The sequence below is a fragment of the Sylvia atricapilla genome, chromosome 25 (assembly GCF_009819655.1).
Source record: "Sylvia atricapilla isolate bSylAtr1 chromosome 25, bSylAtr1.pri, whole genome shotgun sequence".
NCBI lineage: Eukaryota > Metazoa > Chordata > Aves > Passeriformes > Sylviidae > Sylvia > Sylvia atricapilla.
In genome coordinates this window covers 6,585,987-6,609,009 of record NC_089164.1, presented here as the reverse complement: position 1 = coordinate 6,609,009, position 23,023 = coordinate 6,585,987, and the positions used below count along the sequence as shown (strand labels likewise).

General features: G+C 59.0%; 2 protein-coding genes across 3 annotated transcripts; both read right to left on the bottom strand.

Annotated features, from left to right (window-relative positions):
* Window positions 1-710: 710 nt before the first annotated feature.
* SARS1 (seryl-tRNA synthetase 1) lies at window positions 711-9,349 on the bottom strand. Its single transcript, XM_066335830.1, has 11 exons — window positions 9,147-9,349; window positions 6,224-6,294; window positions 5,989-6,069; window positions 5,305-5,463; window positions 4,684-4,827; window positions 4,237-4,392; window positions 3,274-3,495; window positions 2,422-2,551; window positions 1,412-1,569; window positions 1,194-1,323; window positions 711-1,120 (listed from the first exon to the last, which is right to left on the bottom strand). Exons 1-11 carry the CDS (start codon window positions 9,280-9,282, stop codon window positions 966-968), a joined length of 1,542 nt encoding a protein of 513 aa, XP_066191927.1. The 5' UTR covers window positions 9,283-9,349; the 3' UTR covers window positions 711-965.
* ELAPOR1 (endosome-lysosome associated apoptosis and autophagy regulator 1) lies at window positions 6,224-23,023 on the bottom strand. Of its 2 annotated transcripts, XR_010745379.1 has the most exons (23): window positions 22,457-23,023; window positions 20,390-20,510; window positions 19,451-19,643; window positions 18,136-18,283; window positions 17,522-17,602; window positions 17,145-17,250; window positions 16,918-17,067; window positions 16,482-16,570; window positions 16,234-16,411; window positions 15,488-15,616; window positions 15,315-15,405; window positions 15,119-15,224; window positions 14,905-15,042; window positions 14,548-14,802; window positions 13,762-13,935; window positions 12,752-12,917; window positions 12,085-12,181; window positions 11,909-12,010; window positions 11,227-11,353; window positions 10,980-11,158; window positions 10,733-10,898; window positions 10,365-10,497; window positions 6,224-6,294 (listed from the first exon to the last, which is right to left on the bottom strand). XR_010745379.1 is itself a non-coding variant. In XM_066335828.1 (22 exons), the coding sequence occupies exons 1-22, from the start codon at window positions 22,553-22,555 to the stop codon at window positions 10,429-10,431; spliced, it is 2,964 nt and encodes a 987-aa protein (XP_066191925.1). In that variant the 5' UTR covers window positions 22,556-23,023; the 3' UTR covers window positions 10,165-10,428. The 2 variants fall into 2 exon arrangements, 1 of the variants encoding a protein (XP_066191925.1); XM_066335828.1 differs by lacking the exon at window positions 6,224-6,294 and having other exon boundaries at window positions 10,165-10,497.

Here is a 23,023-nt window from a genome sequence, read left to right as displayed (position 1 = left end):
CCTGGGCTCGTCCCACCGCAGCAGCACCGGGGGCAATAGAACAGACTGGGAGCGACTGGACCAGGCTGAGAGGCACTGGGGACGCTGGGGGCACTGGGACAAACTGGGAGGGACAGGGGATGTCGGGGGGCGCTGGGACAGACTGGGAAGGACTGGAGAAGCTAGACAGGGCCGGATCCTCGCGGTCCGTAGCTGCTGTCCCCCCCCGGCCCCGAGCCCGCGCCGGTCCCAGGGCGTGCGCGTAGGCAGGCGGCGTAGAGTCGGGCCTCCCCCTGGCAGAACGGGTCCGACGGGTACCAGGGGCCCGTCGGGGCGGTGTTTGCAGCGCCGGAACGTCCCCACCTTCGCCGAAGGCTCTGGTGACTCAACTGGGCCGCTCTCCGCCGGTTCCACCTCACACCCACGGCCCAGCCCGGGGGTTGCCCACGCACACGGAGAGAGGCGCAGCCAGGGCTCTCCGCATGGGGATGAAAGGGGGCAATCTTCCCGTGTGTCACCGCATCCTGGAGTGGGGGGCGGGCAGCAGCTGTGGCTGAGGCTGGGGACCCTCCGCCCCACTTTGCATCACAAAAGGGCTTTGTCTGGGGCTGGCAGGATGGAAAGAGAACGGGGAGAAGGGAGGTGAAAAGGAAGAGTGATGTGCAACGGAGACACCTCCCCGGGCTGGACCCTCCCCCTTCCCTCCTCGGAACCCCCCAGGAACACACAGGTCAGCAATTCTTGGTTTTATTTTGGATGAAGGAAGGACATGTTACGTGGGTAGGGGGGTCCCCAACACCACTCAGTGAGAGGGGGACACATAGGAAGAGGGGCAGTGCCCTGAGAGTGTCAGTTCTTTATGGCGGGGGGACGACAGACAGTGACTCCCGTCCGAGGCAAAGACGACGGTGAAGGGCACAGCCTGGCGATGAAGGTGAGATGACTCAGGAGGCCCCCAAAGTCTTTGGGGTGCAGGGGAAACATCCTCAGACCTCCATGTTCTTCATCTGCTCCTCCAGCACCTGGTCCCGTCCCCCCCCTGCCTTCTTCTTGCCCCGCCCTTCCTGTTGCTTCTTCTGCTTCTTGGAGAGCTCCTGCTCAATGGGTGCTGGCTTGACGAATGGAATCAGCTCCTGCAGATCTGGGGGGACAAGGGACCCCTGTCACCCCCCCTGCCAAGGAGCAGGGATGGGGAGGGCACAGGGGGATGTTACCTGGGGGCATGAAGTTCTGGAGCTTCTCAGGGATGCGGATGCCCTCAGGGGTCTGGTGGTTCTCCAGGATGGCGCAGATGGTGCGGGTGGTAGCACACATGGTGGCATTCAGCATATGCACAAACTCTACCTGTGGCGGGGGCATACAAGAGACACGTGTGACATGGGGAAAGCCAAGGAACACAAGAAGAAACCTCCCCCATGCCCACTAGCCTCACCTTATCCATCATCTTCTTGGTCTGGCCATAGCGAATTCGGAGGCGCCGGGCCTGATAGTCAGTGCAGTTGGAACAGGAGACAAGCTCACGGAAGGCGCCAGAGCCAGGGAACCAGGCCTCCAGATCCAGTTTTTTGCTAGCTGCATGGTTCAGGGAGCCTGGAGGGGGGACAGTGCTGAGTGGAGGGTCCCACTGCCATCCCGAATTTGCCTATGCTGGGGCAGAGTTTAGGGTGAAGGCTTGCAAGTCACTCCCCAGCTTGGTGCCGATCCAACACGGATTTCTGCTCTGCCACAGTGATGTGGGGTTACCTCTCAGCCATGGAAATGTGGGGTTCCCACTTGGCCACAGGGTCAACAGGCCACAAATTGTTTGGTCATGGGGATGTGGGGGTGTGGGAGTCCTGCCCAGACATGGGCATGGGGAACTCCTGCTCAGCCACAGGACATAGGGTTCCTACTGTGCCATGGGGATATGGGTGTCCCACTTGGTCACAGGAATGTGGGGGCCCCTCTCAGCCATGTGGATATGAGATTCCCACTCAGATATGGGAACATGGGCTTCCCACTTGACTATTGGGAAATGGGATTGTGCCATGGGGATCTGGGATTCCTGCTTGGCCACAGGGATGAGGGATTCCTGCTCAACCGTGGGGAATTGGGGTTCCCGTTTGACAGTGGGAGTGTGGGGCTCTCACTCTGCCAAGGGGATAAAGGGGTCCCACTCAGCCACGGGGAGCTTTTAAATGAGATCCTTTTTGTGAACATTTCCAAGAGGAGCTGGGACACTCCAGCTGTCCCTCTGGAAGGGACAGCAGGAGCAATCCATCACAGCAGTGCCCACACCTACTGCCACTGACCCAAAGCAAGGCTGAGGATTCCACAGAAAACAGAATGTCCCCTTCTCTTCCTCCTCAGTATGAGGACAGCAATGAGCCAGGGACAAGAAACTGTCATGCTGAGAAGAAGGTCAGGGACCGTCTCAACCCCCTGTGACACAGGAGCCCCTACCTGAGACAATGTTGACAATGTGGTAGGGAATCCCGAGGGACTGGTAGAATTCCTCTGCTGTGGCCATCATCTCCTCAAATATCTCCCAGGATTTGTTGTCATGGGGGGAGGAATAGACAAACTGCTCTATCTGCAGGAGAAGAAATTCCACAGTGACACCAGGTATGGCTCCAATTCCCACTGGAATCCCACAGTGACACTGGGTACAGCCTGAATTCCAGCTGGAACCCCACAGTGACACCCAGTACACCCTAAATTCCAACTGAAAACCTGTGGCGACACTGAGTAGAGCCCAAATTCTCATCAGAAACCCACAGTGACACCCAGAACACTCTGAATTGCTGCTGGAACATTATGGTGACACCCCAAATTCCCATTAGAATATCAGTTACACCTGGTGCATTCTGAATTGCCACTGGAACATTGCAGTGACATTAGATACACCCTGAATTCCCACTGGGAACACTGCAGTAGACACCAGGTACACCCCGAATTCCCATCACATTCACCCCAAATTCCCACCAGGTTCACCCCACGGCAAGCCCCCATACACTCTGAATTCCTGCTGGAACCCCACAGTGACACCAGGTACACCCTGATTTCTTACTGGAACACCACAGTGATATGGGGTATACACCCCAAGTTCCTGCTGGAACACCACAGTCACCATGGGTACACCACAAATTCCTGCTGGGTATGCCGCAGTGGCACCGGATACACCATGAATTCCCACCGGAACATGCTGAATTCCTACTGGAACCCCACAGTGATGCTGGGTACATTCTGAATTTCCACTGGGACCCCCAGCAACCCTGAGTACACCCTGAATTCCTGCCAGGACCACTCCTTCACCTTCTCAAACTGGTGGACGCGGAAGATGCCGCGGGTGTCCCGGCCGTGGGATCCCACCTCCTGGCGGAAGCAGGTGCTGAGCCCTGCATACTTGAGGGGCAGGTCCTCAGGCCGCAGCCACTCATCACGGTGCAGGGCGGCAATAGGCTGCTCTGATGTGGCGATCAGATACTTCTCATCGATGGAACTGTCCTCCGCCCGCTCACTGCCCTTCCCGATCACCTGCAGGGGACACGAGCCACCGGCCCTCTTCTAGCTGCTCCTGCACCTCCAGAGACCAGCAGGAAGGTTTTCCAGGGCCGGATGGTTTGTGAATTGATCACAGGAGGAGTTTGTTGGTCCTTCAGAGGGGCTGATGGCAGGGACAAGTCACCTGTATCACCCGTGGAGATGGACCCCAGAGATGAGCCACCTCCTTGTCACGTCATCACCATCACAAGCCACCTCCTTTTCACCTATGTCACCCATGGACCCCAGAGCATGTCACCTCCTTGTCACTGCACTGCCATCATGTGTCACCTGTACAAATGGACCCCAAAGATGAGCCACCTCCTTGTCACCTCATCACCATCATGTGGCACCCATAAACATGGACCCCAGAGATAAGCCATGTCCTTGTCACCACATACCACCAATGGAGAGGGACTCCAAAGACCAGCTGTCTCCTTGTCACCTCATGGCCATCACAGTGTGTCACCCATGGAGACGGACCTGAGATCAGCTACCTCCTCGTCACTACAGTGTCACCACAAAGCGTTTCCCACAGAGATGGACTCCCCGATAAGACAACTCCCTGTCACATCATCACAACGTGGAGATGGATCCCAAGGACAGGGGAAGGAACCACTGCTACCACCACCACAGCCTTGCCAGGGCAGACGGGACCCCGCTGCCTCCCTCCCCACAGCCCTATGCGGGTGGCTTGCTCCCAAGTCCAGTCCCAAATCTGGAGCAGTCCCTTACCTTGTAAAGCTCCTCATCAAACTGGCTGAGCTGGGCCACCTCCTGCATCACCTCCTTGCGCATAAAGAAGGGGGTGTACACTGGGGTGTAGCCCCGGGCACGGAGGCTCTGCAGCGCATACTGGATCAGTGCCTGCTCCAGGAACACCAGCGGGCCCTGGGAACAAGGTTGACACTGCTTGTCACACAGACACCCTGCTGGGCCACTCCTCCTTGCTCAGAGGGCCTAGGAGACATGGAGCCCACAGAACTGCAGTGGCTGCCAGGCTCAGCATCACCCCAGACTGCAGCAGGAACAGATCTTGATGCACCACTGTGGTCAGAGTCCATCCCACATGCCCCCCATGAAGGCTCCCATAATCCAGCTCCTCCTTGCTAGGAGAACCCAAGACCCCTATCCCTCCTCATTCCCCTCTGAAATCAATCATTCTGGGGACACAGCTCTTACCTTAAGGAAGTACCCACGGCTGCCAGCCACCACAGCACCCTTTTCCCCCTCATAGCCATCCACCATCACCACCAGATCCACATGGGAGTACTTCTTCCTGCAGGTGCAGTCACCCCACACCCGCTCCACCTTGTTGTCCACATCCTGCAGGAACCCAGAGAAAAAAAGGAGCAGGAGCCTATCACCTCCTCAGTGCCCTGGAACACTGTGACACTAGTCCCTGAACCACACTGGGCCCACTTTGGGAGCTCAAACTCCAGCCTGTAGCTGATTGTGCAGCCACTTGGCAGCAAGCCTGGCCCAGTTTTGCTCCTCCTGGCAAAATATTCCTGCGGGATGAATGGAGGCAGCGGAGGGAGACCCCATCCCCACCTCCCCCTCCCCCCATCTCCCCACCGCAGGAAAAGCTTTTCCCATGAATTCCCCCAACAATGGTGTGCCCAAAGTTTTCTGAGCTGCTCTTTGTCTGATCCCAGTGGGAAATACCGGCCTGTCATGCAGATTTCCCTCACCCGCCCACCCAGCCAGGCCTGGGCGATCCCCCACTGGGAGCCCCCTGCTTCCCACAATGGAGCTTCCTGGCTCCATTGACCCAGCCCCACCTCCCTTCCCGTGTCCCACCTCGTCGTTGCTAATGGGCACAGAGGGGTGGAGGAGGTTGCCAATCTCCCGGAGGCTCTCAAAACGTTCAGCTTCCAGCCGCAGGCGCTCAGAGTCACACTCCAGGATAGCCTCATCAATGAGCAACCGAACTTTCTTTATCTGGGATACCTGGAGACACTGCAGAGAGACCTCCAGATGAGGTGGGGGGGAGAAGATCACCGGGAAGAGGGGCCTGCTCACCCAGCACAGGGAATTCCTGGGCTCAGCATGGTGAATTCTGGACCCTGCACAGATTCTGGAGTGAGTCCCTGGGCTGGACACATTCAAGAACAGCCTGAAGGGACAAAGAGGCAACAAGCTAGGCTTTGGAAGGCCTGAGCTGCTCCCATGACAGCCAACACTGCACCCATTAACCAGGGTCAGAGCAGCCAGGGAGGTACACTCTGAGGACACAAAAGGACTGAGGCTGCTCAAATTCCCAGGGATGAGCCCTTGATTGACACAGAGCGATGCTGCAGAGATCAAGGACAGCGAGGAAGAGTCAGTTATTGCTGGTGTGGGACTGGGAAATAAAGGATCCTCCCAGCTGGGGCATCAGGCCCCCCTCATTTGGTGGGCACTTCAGGCCACCAATTTGGGCAATTCCAGGCAAAGCTCTCGACAAACTGTAGGCACAGTGGAGGGAGCTGGCTTCTCACTCACCGCCAGGACATCAGCCGTGAGTTCATCCAGGTTCTGTGCATTCTCTGGTACCGATTCATCTGTCCCTACTGGCTCCTTTTTCTGCAGCAGGAGGAAAAAGGAATCCCGGGAAAGTTAAAGAGTAAAGTTCCAGGGGGAAGACATCCCTCAGTGACACAAGGGAGAGGCTAGAGGGCTGGGAGGAGACATGTCACCGGTTGGTGATGTCCCACCATGAGGTGACCCAGGGCCCCACCTTCATCTTGTCCCCAATGGTTTTGCTGCACAGGTTCTTCAGCTTGTTCAGGTTGTCGGCACGAAACCTGCCTGAAAAGGAAGGCAGTGGCTGTCACCTGGAGTGGGAGGAGGGCTGGGGCCCCCATCTGCTGCAGAGAGGTGATATGGAGCCCCTACAGTAGCAGCACTGGGAGTGGCAGCTCTAGGAATACCCACAGGCACCAGGCCTAGGGCTTTTGGGAGGACAGAAGTTTATCGTGTGAAGGTGAGCTGCAGGGAGTAGGAATGTCATGGGAAAACACCTGGAGTGACATTGCACTGGGACCCTCAGGCCAGGCTGGAAACCCCCATGACATGCTGGGACCATGCTGGGATGGGACATCGCAACTCTAAGATGAGAACGCCACACTGTGATTCCCCATGCTGGGATGGAACCTCCACACTGGGATAGGACCTACACACTGGGACCCCCATGAAAGGATGGGATCTACCACACTGGGTTGTAAGTCCCATGCCAGGCTGGGAACCATGCACTGCAGTGGGATCCCCACCCCATGCTAGGATCCCCCACATTGGACTGCGACTCCCATGCTGGACTGGGAACCCCACCCTGCCAAGATGGGAATCCCTCCACCAGGATGGGACCCCCCCACACACACACATCAGCATAGTGAAATGAATAAAATGTAAGAGATTCCCATTTTCTTACACAGTCTGTCATTTGTTAAAAAAGTTGTACTGTTTCAAATGTTATGCCAATTGTAACCTGTCTGTTAAGAAAATTATGCTGTTTGTACCAAAGTTTGTACCCTCAAAAATCTTATTCCAAGTTGTATACCCCCTCTAAAACCCCGGGTTCCCTCCCCTTCCGTTGGGCTAGGCTCTCGCCATTCGCGCTGGCTCCTCGAACTGCTGGCCCCGCCTAATAGGAAAATCCAAGGACTTCCATGGTGCATCGCTCCAAACCGAAGTGCAGTTGCCGGCAAGCGGACCCAAAAGCCGGGACCCAGCACAAAATCCAGTTAAAAGGGAGACACTACAACACCGAGAAGACCCTCAGCTACCTAAGGACTGAATTCTGCTTCTGCCGCCTCGCCATGACCAAAAAGAGACTGGGAAGAAGTGACGCCCCTAGACCACACGAGCCCAGTTGAGTTCCTGGGGATTCCCGCAAGGCAGGAACTCCCGACTCTGCAGCGAGAGCAGCAGATTTATCTGACACCTCCTCAGCGGTGGCCGGAACGAGAACGGCGACAGGAGCGAGAACAAGGACAGGAGTGGCGATGGCGCAGGCGACCCCTCGAGTTCCCCCTTGAAAGAGCTGACTAATAAAGGCTTTTCAAAGGAGCAGATCTCCTGGCCCATTTATAACACATAGGACCTCCATACTGCACTGGGTCCCCTCCAGTGTTTGCTTAGGACCCTCATGCTGGGCTGGGACTCCCACGCCAGGCTGAGACCCCCATCATGCTGCACTGGGACCCCCATACCAGGATGGGATCCTCCCTTCCACAGGCTTGGAGCCCCCCCATGCTGGGACCCCTCTGTTAGGATGGGACCCCCCACATCATGCTGGGACCTCACATTGTGACAAAACCCCTCCCTCAGCAGGATGGGATTGCTAAGGGCTGAGCAGATCCTGGGATCTGAGTCCACAGTGACGAGATTCAGGGGGTGTTGGATGAGGGGAGCATGGATGTTCCCCCTTCACGACCCCAAGGCTGTTAAGGGCAGAGCCCAGGACCCGGGGCAGCTCAAACTGGGGACACCCAACACCGAGAACGAGCCACCCCATCAGTGGGAGGGATCGGTCCCCAGGGGATCCAGAGCCAGGGAACACACAACAGGACTCAACAGGCACAGCAGGGGCTCCACAGCACCAGCGCCGCGGGATTGCATCAGCCAGTGCATCCTGCCAGCCTGCGTCACCCTGTCACCTCCTGCAGCCACCGGCCATTCTCCAGCACCGCCGACCCGGGGATACAGAGCCCGCGGGAAGGGGGCTGGGAAGCGGGTGATCCCATGGGATGAAACGCTCTGGGATAAAATGAGGGCACGGCCGGAGCCAAGGAGCCGGAGATAAAATGAGGGCACGGCCAGAGCCGGGCAAGATTTCACCAGGACATCAAGGCGAACGCATTAAAGGGGAGCCCCAAGCGCCGCTTTCATGCCGCAGCAGTGGCAGTGGAACACTGCTGTATTCCACTGCTGCCGCCCTCCAACTCCTCTCCACATCCGGCACCCTCTGTCGGAGCTGCCCCATATTTCGCCGGGAGCCACGGGGAGGTGGCTCCTGCCCCCCGAAGCCGTCCAGACGTGGGTGTACCCCAAATCTGGGGGTGGCACTGTCTAGGATCCCCCCCACCTAGCTAGATCCTGTAGCAGTGCAGGGTGCGGATCCCTGGGGATCGCAATGGGACGGAATCCATGTGTGTGCTAAGGAGAACCTGGGATCTGCCCCCCAGCCTGGGAGGAGGGAAGGCGGTTCTAGTGGGAGAATCTCTCCCACCTCGATCCCTGAGATTAGGGGCGAGGGGGATCCACCCAGGGACAAGCCCTCGGTCTCTGCCGCGATTTACCGACAGGATCCAGTCCGAGGGCTGCGGAGGAATCACCAAACAGCTGGGGAGAGTGGGAAAGACTCTCCCCTCAAGGTCATCCCACCTCAGCGAGGGGTTTCGGGGATCAGTGTGGGAGCCGGTTCCAGGTCCTCGGGAGTAAGGGAGAGCGGGAGAGAGGGACCCCTAGGGCATCACCCATCCCCGAGGAGGGGTCATGGTGGGGAGGGTCCCCCATCACCTGCGGACCGGTCACCAGGCTGACGGGGTGGGGGGGAAAGGCACCAGGATGAGGAGACATACCCGCGTGTGAAAATGGGGTGACAAGTCCTCTGGGGTCCCCCAGCCGGAAGGTTCCCTCCCACCCCACCCACCCCCACGTACACCTCCGCCAGGCGCCGTCCGCTCGCACCAGCGCATCCACCAGTGTGGGGTCCTTGAAGCGCTTGCGCTGCATGTCCCGCACCATGGCGGGGTCTCCGCCCTTGTCGGCGCGGAATAGGTCCAGGTCCAGGACCATGACCGGTGATGGCGGCGGCAGCACCGGGAACACCGGCGGGGACAGCTGCACCGCGCGCGTGCGCAGGAAGAGGCGTGGCCGCGGTGTGGCCCCGGCGATGCGGGGGGACAGCAGCGCCCCTTGGTGGGCTGGAGGTGGCGCAGCAGGGCGGGAGACTGGGGTATGGAGGGACAAGGAAGTATGGGAGTTATTTGGAGGGTCCTGAGAGCCCGAGCGGCCCGAGCGCCCCTGACCCCCACCAAGAGAAGTTCCAGCGGGTCTGGAGGCCCAGGCAGAGCAGAACTGGGGTATCGGGAAGGTATGAGAGGCTTTGGGGAGGATATGGGGGGGTCTGGAGGGGCCCGAGCGGTCCGAGCATCCTTGAGGACCCCCGCCAGAGGGGTCTTCGCGGTTCTGCCCTCGCATCCCAAGCATCCCTGGGGCTCCTCAGCCACATCCCAGGGATACTGGTGGGCTCTGGGGATCCACCCGAGGACGCCCCGCACCTCAGTTGTTCACCGGGATCCCAAGAGCCGCCCCACCTCCCTCTACACCACCCCATGACTGTGGCTGTCCATGGCACCACGTGTCACCCCATGTCACCACACTGTCCCCTCTTTGGATGTTCCGGCGGGGTCCTGCTGCCTCCACCCATGTGGAGAACCCTATATCCCTTCCCCCATGAGGGGGCGTGGAGATGGAAGTCAAAATTCTGCTGCTCCCCCACGTATGCACCCCTACCCGACCCCTAGGCACCCACTCTCACGCCTGTGACACCCTGCGCACACCCCCACACCCTCCCCCCACCCATCTTGAGTGCCCACGCTCAGCTCCCCACAGCCCCTATGCGTATCCCCCTGCCCCCGCGTGCCCACATTCATGGAGTCTTTATACAAACCCCACTCCTGTATTTGGCATTTTTGGGTGCTCATGATGGGGAGGACACGGGGAGGGGCATGGGTGGAGACACACATACAAAAGCCATAACGAAGCTTCGGTCCGAAGCGGATCCCTAAGGCCACGTTGGGGGGTGCGGGGGGGTGGGCTGTGGGTAGCCCCCCCTTCCCTTCACAGCTGCCCGGGGGTGGGGTGTCCGTTGGTACCCCTCTGCCCTGTCACAGCTCCTGGGAGGGCTGGGGGATGTGTGGGCGTCCCCCCCCCGTCCTCTTACAGCTCCCGATCGGTGCTGCTGGATGAGGTCTTGAGCGGGACCGAGTCGAATCCATCTGGCATTCGCTGTGGGGCGGGGAAATTGAGGCCCGGAGCCCTCCTGTGGTGGGGAAACTGGGGCCCAGAGCCCCCTGGGGTGGGCAACTGAGGCACAGAGCCCCTCTTGGACTGGGGAAACAGAGACCTGGAGCCCCCTGGGATGGGGAATTGAGGAACGAACCATCCTCAAATCCCACCCCCACCATGGCTTGTCCGATGGCTACTCTAGGGTTGTTTCCATCCCCCCAACCCCACCCCTCACCTTGGCCGTCAGGGCTTTAAGTTTTCCAAAAAGTGACATTTCAGTGGCAAAGAGCAGCTCGTCCTCCACATCCTCCCCCTCCATGATGGCACAGCTGTCAGGCGATGTCGCCTCACTCTCCCGGGCCGCTGCATCCATCACCAGCTTGGAATATTTGTATTCCAACCTGGGAATGCAGGCGGTGCTATCAGCCCCCCCGTGACAGTGCTAGTCCCTGTGTCCCCAAATCCCACTGCCAATTGCTCACTTTTGAGTCTTTTTCCAGAAATACATAGCGAGCGTGGCCAGCAAGATGGCCACACACATCCCAGTGGAAATTCCAACTTTTAGCCAAAAATCCACACTCCGGCATGCCTGGATCACCTGCGGCGGCAGGGCATCCCCACCATGGCACAGCCGGGGCTCCCGCCACACGTAGGTGGTTTTCTGGTGAGAAGAAAAGGTGGTTCAGGTGCCGCAAGAGCCGCAGCCCAGCCCGGGGCACGGGGTGGTACCTGAACCCCGCTGATACAGGCACCAACAATGGGGCGGTGGTGGGAGCTGGAGCAGCGGGGACATCCCTCGGCCGTCACCCACAGGAAATGGAAGGTGCAGCCATCACAGGTGCCCTCGGGGCATTTGCTGGGGAGGGTCAAAAAGAGAGGTCTCGGGTGGTGGTGACACCCCAAAGTGTGCAGTATAGCCAAAGAGACACCCCAGGTCAAGACACCATGACAGCGGTATTCCCAAAGTGAAGCACCCCAAAGAAGGATCTACCCATGACAGCAGGAGACTTTGGGAGTCCCCAAACCTCCCCCGGGGTCTCCATTGTTTCACTGCCAACCTGAGGACACACAGGGCACCCGTGACATAGCCAGGATGACACCTCAGGGTGAGGGACTCTGACACCATGTCAGTGTCATCCCCAAAGCAAACCACCTCAAGGACACACCCACCCATGACACCAGGAGATGTTTGGGTCACTTTGGGAGTTCCCTAAGCCCCCCTTTGGTGCCCCAGTGTCCCATCCTCCCCACCTGGGAATAGCCAGGGTGACACCTCAGAGTAAGGGACACTGACACTTGTGACAGTGGTATCTCCAAAGCAAAGCATCCCAAGGATGTGCCCAATCCTGACAGCAGGAGATGCCTGGGTCATCCAAAACCTGCCTCAGGGTCCTCAGTGTCCCCTTCCCACCTGGGAACAGCCAGGGTGCCAGTGCCAAGATGTAGGGGGTCACAGCGCAGGCGGATGGTGGTGGCCCGGCCATTACTGCAAGGCTGTGTCATGTCGTTGGATCTGCCAGGGGACATGGGGGGGTCAGGAGAACAGTGGGGGCACTGTGTGGGTATCACCTCGTCACCTGCTTGCACCTGAAGAAGAAGATGATGTCAGGCAGGTCAGGGTGGCCGGGAGGGAAGAGCTCTGGGGGAGACACAATGCTGTCCAGCACGGAGCTGGTGGTGACACCTGTGGGGAGACAGGGGTATCTCTAGCCCCACTGGGGTGTGTTCCAGTCCCAGTGTCCTAGTGCCACCAGAGTGTCCCAGTCCTCCTAGGATATCCCAGTGCCACCAGGATATCCTAATCCTAACTGGGTGTCCCAGTCCCACTAGGGTGTCTCAAGTCACACCATGGTGTCCCATTCCCACTGGGGTGTCCCAGTAGCACCTGTATCCTTCTACAGTGTATCCCAATCCCACCGAGGTATACCAGTGACAGTGTCCCAATCCCAAACAAGGTGCCTCTGTAGTGTCCCAATCCCACCAGGGTGTGTTTCAGTCCCACTGGGGTGTCTCTGTGCCACCAAGGTACCCCAGTGCTGCTGAAATATCCTAGTGCCAGTGTTCCAGTCCCAGCAGATGGTACCAATCCCACCAGGATATCCCACTCTCAGTGCCACTGGGGCGTCCCAGTGCTGTTGTGCCAGTGCCACCAAGGTGTTCCAGTGCCCGTTTTGCCCATGTGTCTCAGTGACCCCAGGGTGTCCCAGTGCCCCAGCGTGCCTCCTCTCCTTCTCCCCCTCCGCCCCCCGCTCACCCAGCAGGTGGTCACCCAGGCTGACAGGCTGAGAAGACACAGCTGCACGGGCACTGGTGATGTCAGGGGGCACCAGAATGGCCTGGCACACATAAGAGGTGACCACACGGGCAGGGCTCCCCTGACCTGCCGTCACATTGTCAGCACATGAGGCCATCTTCCTGCCCTGCGGGGACACACATGACATGCATGTGGGGTGGAAATATGTGTACAAGGGACTGGCATTTGTGTGTGCAGGGCCATAGGTGTGCAGGTGTGGCTGCACAAGTGTCCACATGTGTCTGTATGAGTGTTCACATGTGTCTGCACAACTGTGCAAATGTGTGTGTGACTGTGCACATGTGACTGCACAAGTACATGTGCTTGTGCAGGTGAGACTGCATGTACACCTATATTTGCACACCTGCATGTGTGAATGTGCATTTGCATACATGTCCTTTGTGTTTGCATGACTATGAGCACATGTGCCCATGTTTGCCCACCTGCATGCCCCTGTCCCATCCATGTGCCCAGGTGTGTGCCCGTGTTTGCCCATCTACATGCCCATGTGTGCGTGTTCCTGAGCCCTCCTGCCCATGTGTGCCCAAGTGTGCCCACCTGTGTTCCTGTGCCCACCCATGTGCCCATATTTGCATTCATATGCTCATGCCCACCCACTTGCCCACCTGTGTGCCTATGTCTGTACTCATGTGCCTGTGAGTGCACGCACACCCCCATGTGTGCTTATATTTGCACTTGCACTTGTGTACCCGTGACCACCCACCCATGAGCCCAGGTGTGTTCCCATACATGCATGCATGTTCCTGTGCCCTCCTGTGTGTGCCCTTGTGTGCCTTCCCACGTGTGTTCCTGTGTCTGCATGCATGTTTCCATGGCCTCCTGCACATATGTGCCCACTCTCCTGAGTACCCACCATGTAAACATGTGCCCATGTTTGCATCTGTGTGCCGGTACCCACTCCCTGGGTATATTCTCATGTGTGCACATGTGTTTGCCCACACGGTTCTCACCTGGTGCCCGCAGAGACTAAGGCGGAAGTGGTGGCTGTAGCGCAGCCCCTTGGAGGTGAAGCTGGGCCTGGTGCCCACCCCAGCACCCATGCCTAGTGACGGGAACTCAAAGTGCAGCATCTGGCCTGGCAATGGCAGTGCCAGGCTGCAGTTGTTGTAGCATAGTGATCGCAGCTGGGAACAGGGACAAGGGAGCTCAGGGATGGCCATGCCACCCACTGGGGACACCCTTGTGGGGACTGTGGAGAGCTGGCACCACCCCTCAGAGACAGCACGGCCATAGTGGCACCCACCAGGGTCACCCACTGGCACCCACCATTGTCAGATACTGTCACCCATCTGGGGTGGCTGGGAGGGGCTAGTGTCATCTCACTGGGGACAGCTGGGGGACTGGCATTACCCACCCGGGATTAGACACTGTCACCCACCTTGTCATCCACCCAGGCTGGCCACAGGGCTGGTGCCACCTCCCTAGTGATGGCCAAGGAGGGCAGGCATCACCCACCCAGGGTCAGACAGTCACCCACACTGCCACCCATCCTGTCACCCACCCATAATGGCTGTAAGGGGCTGATGTCACCTCCATGGTGACACAGTGTCATGCACCTAGATGACTGGGGGGGCTGGTGCCACCCATTCATGATGGTGTCACCCTCCTAGTGCTGGCCAGTACCACCATCTGGGACATCTGGGTGTGGGGGAGGCTGGTGTCACTTCTCTGAGGCCCACTGACATCACCTATGGGGCCACTTAGGGCCACTTAGACCCCCTGCCACTCCCAGTCACCTGGTTGCTGCGTGTTCCAGGGCCACAGGGGTGGCAGGTCGGTGTCCCGTCAGAGGGGTGACCCCGTAGGTAGGTGCCAGGTGGGCAAGGCTGGCAGGTGCCTGAGCTGGGGTCCACAGCACTGCCAGGGGAACACGGGGCACAGGACCCAGTGGGCTGGGGGACACAGCGGCGGCAGAAGGAGGCCACCCCCCCCTGCACGTTGGTGACATTGATGCTGTAGATCTTGGCCACATCACTGGTGAACCGCCGGCCCTAGCACCAAGAGCACCATCACCATCTGCCCCCCACCTCCCACCAGACCCCCCAAAGTGGGGGCCCTCCAGCCCTCCCAAAGCAGGGCCCCCTGTCCCTCACCGCCTCGTGGTAGGGGGTGCGCTGGAAGGCCCAGGTGAAGCTCATGGTCACATTCTTTTCCACCAGGTAGGTGTAGGATTGTTTCCCTGTGGAGCCTGTCCATGTCTCCACCGGAGTGTTGGTGTGTGAGCTGACACCCTGTGGGGGATAGGGGGATGGTGGCACCACCCAAATTCACTGTGTCCCCCCCAAACTGCTGTATCTCCCCACTCACCACCATAAAGTAGAGCTCACAGCCAACGCTGCACAGTGTCTCGAAAACGAAGGTGATCCTGGCCACCTCCCTGCTCTCTGTGTCCTCCAGCACTGGGCTTGGAGGGCTGGGGACAGCATGGGGACAGTGCTAGCTCTGCCCCGTGGCTGTGCCCCATTGCTCCCTGGGGACACCCTGTTGGTGGTCCCCACCTCACCTGAAGCCAGGGACCACCAGTGTGAGGATCATGAAGTCACTGTCAGAGGCTCCGGCTGCCGTGTAAATGTAGTCTCCAGCTACCTCCCAGCCTGCAGGGATGCAGTGATGCTCAGAGGGGTCCCTGGCAGTCCCCCAGCAGGGGACAGGGAAGGGACAGCCCTCTGCCACTACCTGCAATGCCCTTGTACTCGAAGTTGATGCCGCTGAGGACGGTGGTCTCCATGTTGGGGGGCAGTACGTTCCACCACTTGTACTCCAAGCCCAGCACCGGCTCAGTGCCCTCTGGGCAGCTGAGGCAGGCTGGGGACAGGAGGCAACAGCCCTACACAGGGGTGGCACCCACCTCCCCCTCTGTCAGCTTGGGGTGCCCTGCTTACCCCTTGCTGCCAGTCATGGGGACAAGAGGGGACAGCCCTCCACTAGGGTGGTACCACATTCCCCTCTCTGCAGCTTGGGATACCCTGGTAACCACCTCTTGGGGACAGTGATGGAGACAGGAGAGGACAGCTCTGTACTGAGGTAGCACCCACCTTCCCTTGGCAGCTCCAGGAATCCCAGTTACATCTTGGGGACAGTAACTGGGATGTTCTTGGGGACAATAACTGGGATACATAGGGACAGCCCGGCACCCATGCATAGGATGGTACCACCTTTCGTTCTGTCAGGTTGGGGTGCTGTGGTCACCACTTAGGAACAATGACGGGGACAGGATGGGACAACCCTACACCAAGGTGGCACTCACCTCTCCCTGCCAGCCCCAGGCATCCCAGTTACTCCTTGGGGACAATGATGGGGATGTCCTTATTGGAGCCATGGGGACAGGAGGGGACAATCCTGCACTGGAGTGGCACCCACTTTCCCCGAGCAGCTCAGGCTGCCCCGGTCATGCTTTGGGGAAAATGATGGTGCTGCCTTACCAGAGCCATTGGAATAGAAACCGTAGGGACAGGGCTGGCAGGTGCTGCTGTTGCCTTTAGCGAAGCCAGGGTTGCAGGGGGGGCAGCGAGTCTTGATCCCCGAGGGTGGCAGTCTGGCTGCCTGTGGCAGTGCCTCACTGCAGATCTTGGGCTCTGCCCACTTGTACATCAGCTGGGTCTGCCGGTGGAGCGGGTGAGCTGGGGACACCAGGGGACAGGGAGGCCACCCCAGGGTGCTCCCACATTACCTCCCCACTGGTGTCACAGGCCGTGTGGGTGTAGAAGAAATCCTTGTCTGTGCAGGGGGGGCGTAGCTTGCAGGACCCTGAGCCGGGCTCTGCCGAGGGGGGATACAACAAGTGAGTCAGCACAGCCCAGAGACCCCAGCACTGTTCCCACCATGCAGGGTGTCCTTATCTTCCCTCCCAGCCAAGGAGTAGTGGGTTCTCCCTGCTCCCCACATCATCTCTCCCTCCCCCAGGGCCAGTCTCTCAGCACAGAGTACTGGGACTTAGGGTATCCCCCCCTCCCCAGCATAGATGTCAGGTTTGTAAGGGGCCCCAACGCTGTCCCCACCAGGGGATGTCAGGTCACCTCCGCTCCCCACATCACCCCTCCCTTACCCAGGGTCACATACTAGAGGGACAGCTCTGGGAAGGTGGAGCCCCGGGTGTCCCCTCTCACCGGCGTAGGTGTCAGGGTCGCAGGGCTGGCAGGCCGTGGCCCCTTTGCCAGAGAAGGTGTCAGCGGGACAGGGCTGGCAGGCTGTTGAGCCGGCGGTGGGGGCGAAGGTGCCAGGCTTGCAAGGGAAGCACTCGGAAGTGAAGGCCACCCCTGGGAGCAGGAGGGGGCTCAGGTAGCAGGGAGGGGGATGCACGACCCCCGAGACCCCCCTTCCTGCCCCCACCCACCTGTGATGCCGATGTTCCTCACCAGCACCGGTTTAGGCACCTTGGACCAGACCGAGAAGGCGGTGGTCCGCCAGTACAGCACGTTGTTCCCACGGCTCAGCTCCACCTGGGAGAAGGACCCCACAGGATTGGGTAATCCCACTGCCACGGATGGGTTTGGGGCCATGAGTGGGGGATCCCGCTGCCGAGGAGGGGGCTGGCACCAGTGACGGGGAGGGGTGTGTGTGTGTGTGTGTGTGTGTGGCACCCCCGTCTGTCACCACCAACTGCCCCCTCCTCAGCCTCGTGGAGCATCTTCTCCCCACGGGAGAGAACAAGAGATGCCGGGGCAGCAGCGAGGGAGCTTCCCCCGGTGTCACCTCCCACTGGACACTCACGCTGTGGAATTCCCAGCCCCTCTCTGTTGTACGCATCCAGCGGGACTCCTCCACCGTGGGCTGGCACTGGTCGTTCTGCACCTGGAGGGAGGGTGTTAGGGACCCCATGTTCACAGGGACCCCGCATGTTCCCATAAACACACCCCCATGCTCCCTCCTATATTCCTAGGGACCCCTCCTCATGTTCAATGAACCACTGCCATGTCCCATGAGGCTCTCCTCATGTCACCAGGGTCCACTCTCATGTCCCCAGGGAACCCTCCATGTCTGCAAGGACTTCCACGATGTCCCTAGGTACCCCTCTCATATACGCAGGATATCCTTCCCCATGTCCCCAGAGACACCTGTCACATCCCCAGAGATCCTCTCAGGGACGACTCCTATGTCCCCAGGGATGCACATTATGTTCTCAGGGACTCTTCCCACATCCCCAGGGACCCACTCAGGTCACAAGGGACCTCTCCCTCCTCAGGTCACCTAGGGACCCCTTCATGCCATCTAGGACCCCCTCCTATATCCCAATGGACCCCTCCATGTCCCAAGAGACCCCTCCCAGGGCCCCCAAGGACCCTCCCCAGGGACCCAAACCCTCCACCCCTGCCCCCATCACCCACGAAGAATTCGAAGACGATGCTGCTGTCAGGGTAGATGTACTCGAAGGTGACAGTCCCCGACTGCTTGAGGCTCACAGCATACATGAGGGTGGCCGTGCACTCATCCGTGTTGGAGGCCACGTAGTCCCCCAGTGGCACCCACGTTGACCTGGGGCAAGTGACATGGCCCCAAGGATGCTGTCACCACTCTCAACCCCACAGCAGGCAGGACAGGGATTGTAGGGACAGCTGGGAGGGTCCCCAGAAAGCAAGGGGGAAAGCGGGGGGGGGGGGGGGGGGGGGGGGGGCACAGGAGCTTGGGGACAACTTGGGGACATGGCAAGGTGTGGTGGCTAGACACATATCCCTGGAGAGAATTTCCTGGCCAGCTGAGAGCCATGTGGACTACAAGGAGAAGAGAGTGGGGTCCCCCTGTTTTGGGGATGTGACTGGATGAGGAACATGCTGCTGAGAGTAGGGAATGGCTGAGAGGGTCATCAATGGGCCAGTGCGGTTGTACCAGTAAAACTGATGGTTCGGTGGTTGTTGGTACAACTGGGAGGGTTTCATGGTGGTTGGTACAATCAGGAGGGTTCAGAGGCTGCTGGTACAACTGGGAGGGCTCAGTGGGTGTGGTTACAACCAGGAGGGTTTGATGGCTGTCAGTACAACCATGAGGGTTCAGTGGTTGTTGGTACATCCAGAAGGGTTTAGAGGCTGCTGGTACAACCAACTGGTGGGAAGTTCAGTAGCTGTGGAACAACTGGGAGGGCTTGGCAGCTGCTGGTACAACTGAGAGACCTTGATGGCTGAGGTACAAGTAGGAGGATTTGGTGGCTGCTGGTACAGCCAGCTCATGGAAGGTTTAATGGCTGTGGAACAACTGGGAGGGTCTGGTGGCTGCCAGCACAACCAAAAGAGCTCAGAGATTGCCAGTGAGGATCAAAGGGTTGTGGTGGTAAATAAAGGCACTGGCTGGTGGCACAAGGATGTGGAGACCCTCATGGCTGTTGTAGACACCTCCACAGGTGCTGTGGGGACCTCCATGGGTGCTCCATCTCTGAGGAATGTTGATGTGGGGGTCCCATGGGGTTGGGGTCCTGCCACTTTGAAGGGGGTGATGGTGCTAGGTGTTCCTTTGCTGTGACCAGGGTGGCCCTAATATTGCCCTGCTGGTGTCACCTTCCAGGGCAGGATGATAGAAGGATGTCAGGGCAACTGGGTGCTATGGATGCACAGGGGTGTCACACCTATCCTGCTCACTGTGCCCCACACCCAGTCCTGACATGCCAGGTGCCCATGTGCTGGTGTCACAGCCAGTGACACAGTGACTCACGCTGTGCAGTTCTCTGCCACATCACCAAAGCCATCATCCACCTCCAGGTTGGTGGCCACGTTGGCGAAGCCATGGGGCACCTCATCCCACTCATCGAAGCGAACACCAGTGCCCAGCGAGTAGGTGCCTGCAGCGCAGGGTCGGCAGGTCTGTGTCTGCATCTCCAGGAACTCACCCGCCTTGCAGGAGAATGCTGAAAATGGAGAGAGGGGCAGAGGGTGTGGAGGGTCACCCCTGATCCCCCTAGTGCTGCTACAGCCTCATCACCCTCAGCTCTGCATTTCCAAGTGCTCCCAGTTGGTGGAAGTGCTCAGATCCCCCATTCTGACCATTCCACAAAGGCAACTCCCCCATCCATGACTTTTGGTACCTCATGCCCAGCTTTCCCCAATCAAGGCAGGATATAACCCTCTGCCATGGAGCTGGCACATCCCTAAGGTTTGGGGACACGTGTTTAGGATTCCCATCCGGCACATCCTATCCTGGTGAGTGAGTTTGTGTGAGAGGGATTCTTATCTTGCTCATACCATCCTGGTCCATGTGTGTGATGGGGCAATGTCCATCCAAGTGTGTGTAGTGGAATTCCCATGGCTCTCATTCAATTTGGTGAATATGTGTGTGTGATTTCCATCCCTCTTATCCCATTCTAGTGCCTGGTATGTGTGTGGTTCCCAACCCTCTCATCCCATCCCATGCTATTCTGGTGTGGTGTGTGATTCCCATCCCTCTCATCCCATCCCAAACAGTCTGTATGTGATCCCTACTGCATCCCACCCCAGGGGAATTCCCATCCATTCCATCCTCCTGTTGCTGCCTGAAGTGGAGCCAACAATGGCTTTGCTTGTCCCTCTGCTCTCTCCCTCTCCTCAACTTCATATCCCACCCCTGCCATTCCCACCCTCCAACCTGACCCCATCCCATTCCTGGTTAGAATCTCACAGCACTCAGTGCCCCTGATAGGGTCAGGCAGGCCAGTGCACAATCCAGGTGTGTGTGGTACAGCCACCCTCCAGCGCGAGCCTGAGCTGTCACATGCTGTGTACTCGTAGTGGTACTCGGACTGCAGGAGACAGAAAGGGAACATGGTGGAGAGCTGCACTCTGAGACCTCCTGGGCTACTCCATACCCTGTGGGTATGGTTTTGAGTGTGTGGTATGGTTTTAAGGTGTGGCAATGTCCTGTGGTGCCCAGGGCCTGGTGAGGGGGCTTCGGAGGGTGCTTAGGGGTGGGGGGATACTGGAGCAGGGGAGAGTTCAGTATGGGGGGATGCTGGGAAATGGGGGTGCTTGGGTGGGGGGATGATCTGACTGGGGTTGCCCAGGATCCTCAAAGCAGCAACACCCTTGCAATCCCTCCCTGCTGTGGGGGTGAACCCACGCACCAACACCCCACTATGTTCCTGGGAGCACATGGCACTGTCAGCCCCTCGGTGTGCCTTGGTGTGACTGTGACACATTTTGCTCATCAAAAAGCTGTGGCACAACCTGGATACAGCCTGGAAGCACCCCAGGCATAGCAGGGGAGAGCAGGGGGGTCTAGCGGGAACCATGAAGTGCTGCAGACAGGAAGGCCACCATGACACCACCATCCTGTCAACTGTGCCAAGCTGGGACTGGCTAAAGGCTGGTGAAGTTACGCCAGGGACAGACAGCGTGGGCAGGGTGAAGGCCACATCTGGTAGTGGTATTGGGGTTTGGGGTATAGGGGGAGCTCTCCACCCCACCACACCAGCTCTGGGGTGTCAGAGCTGGTGCTGTAGCTTCATGCTCCCAGCAGCTGCTGGAGCGTGGCAGGTTGATGAGAAAATCTGCTTTGATGTTCCCGTCAGCTGGAAATGCAGCAATGCAGGGGGGAGGGGCAAGGGAGGGAAGAGGGGGATGGGGGGGGTGTGGAGGGGAAGGAGGGATTGGAGAGGGAAAAGTGGGGACAGAGTGACACCTGCAGCACCACCTGCCCATGTACAGGTAGCATGGAGCACCCCCGGCCCTGGGGTGAGGACACAGAGGAAGGTCCCCACCACCCTGGGGGTACCCAGAGTGTCACCCCAACTTTCAGCAGCGCTAAACTACCACACTACTCTCAATCCCGAGGGACTCCCTTGAGGAGAGAGTATTTTTTCCTCTCTTTCCTAAACTTTTCCCCGTTTTTATTAAATCTACATAAATTGACCTAATTCAGCCCCAGGTTGGCTCTGGGGGTGAAGGGCACCCCCAGCCACTGTCACTCTGCTCTGGCCAGGGGAGGGAGAGCGGTTGTCCCTAGTGAAGGACAGAGGACACCCCCTCTGGGGGACTGATCTCTCCTGGGGCAGATGCCAACTCCAGTCTATTGTTTCCAGCTCCGGATCATGGAACACGGACAAAAAAAAAAAAAAAAAATGGATCACAGAAAAAAAATAAATCTTGGCCCAGATTAAAAGCAGCTGCAGGTCTGAGGAGGGGGGAAGGAAAATGGTGGGGAGGGGGGACAGGCCGAACAACCCAGGGAGAGTATTAGAGGGTGGTTCAACCCGCTGTCTCCAAGGTGGACAGATCCTGGTAACAGTTTTTCTTCACAGGATACTTTGGCCACGGTGTGCTCGGCTGGGAATGGCACATGGCCATTGGGATTGTCTCCCCCGCTCTTTGTCAGCCCCCCCAGCAGCACTCAGGAAGGGTTTGGGGAGACCCCAATGTGTCTGACGGGTAGGGACTTGGGGACGATGATGGGGTGACGCCTGTTGGGGTCCCCAAGGAGACCGTTGGGGACTGGCCAAGCCCCTGGGAGCAAAGCCTCCTCCCCGGGCCCCCAGGAGGTCGGCCGGTCCCTCCCGGCTATAACAGACGCCCCACCCCCAGTGCCACCGGGACCCCTGACCCCCACCCGACCCCTCCATCCCACAGGGAGCAGCCTCCCCGTGCTCTGGGACTCCGTTTCATCTCCGGGGTGTGTATGGGGAATTTGGGGGTGGTGGTAGTGGTGTGTTACTGGTTGTCCCCCGCCCCCCGCCTTTCCCGGTGTCGGTACCTCCTTGCAGACGTGTAGCTGCTCGCCGGTGCGTCCGAGTGACACGGTAACAGCCAGACACAGCGCCAGCAGCATCCACCGGGCTCCGGTACCGGCCATGGCGGCAGCAACGACAGCAACTCGGCCGGTGCGAGCACCGGCGCCGCGGCCCCGCCCCCGCCAACGGCCCGGCCTCCGCGCACCTGCCGCCACCTGCCCCCACCCCCAGGAACAGCACCCTTGGGAACAGCACCCCTGGGAACGGGAATAGTCACTAGGAGAGGAACCCCTGAGAATGGGCACCGGGAACGGAACCCCTGGGAAGGGCACGGGGCATCGCCCCCGGGAACGGGAACAGCCAGTGGATCACGACTAGAACCCCCTGGAACGGCAGCTGGCATTGCCTTTGGGAAGGCTTGCCATGAGAACGGCACCGGGAATAGTGCCATCAAGAATGTTATTCATAGGAACGGCACCGCGCATCGGTATCGGAAATAGAGACACAAGAATGAAGTCCCAGGAACGGCACGCCCAAGGTTACACCCGGGAACGGAACAAGGCACAGGACTCCGGGAATGGTATCCCGGG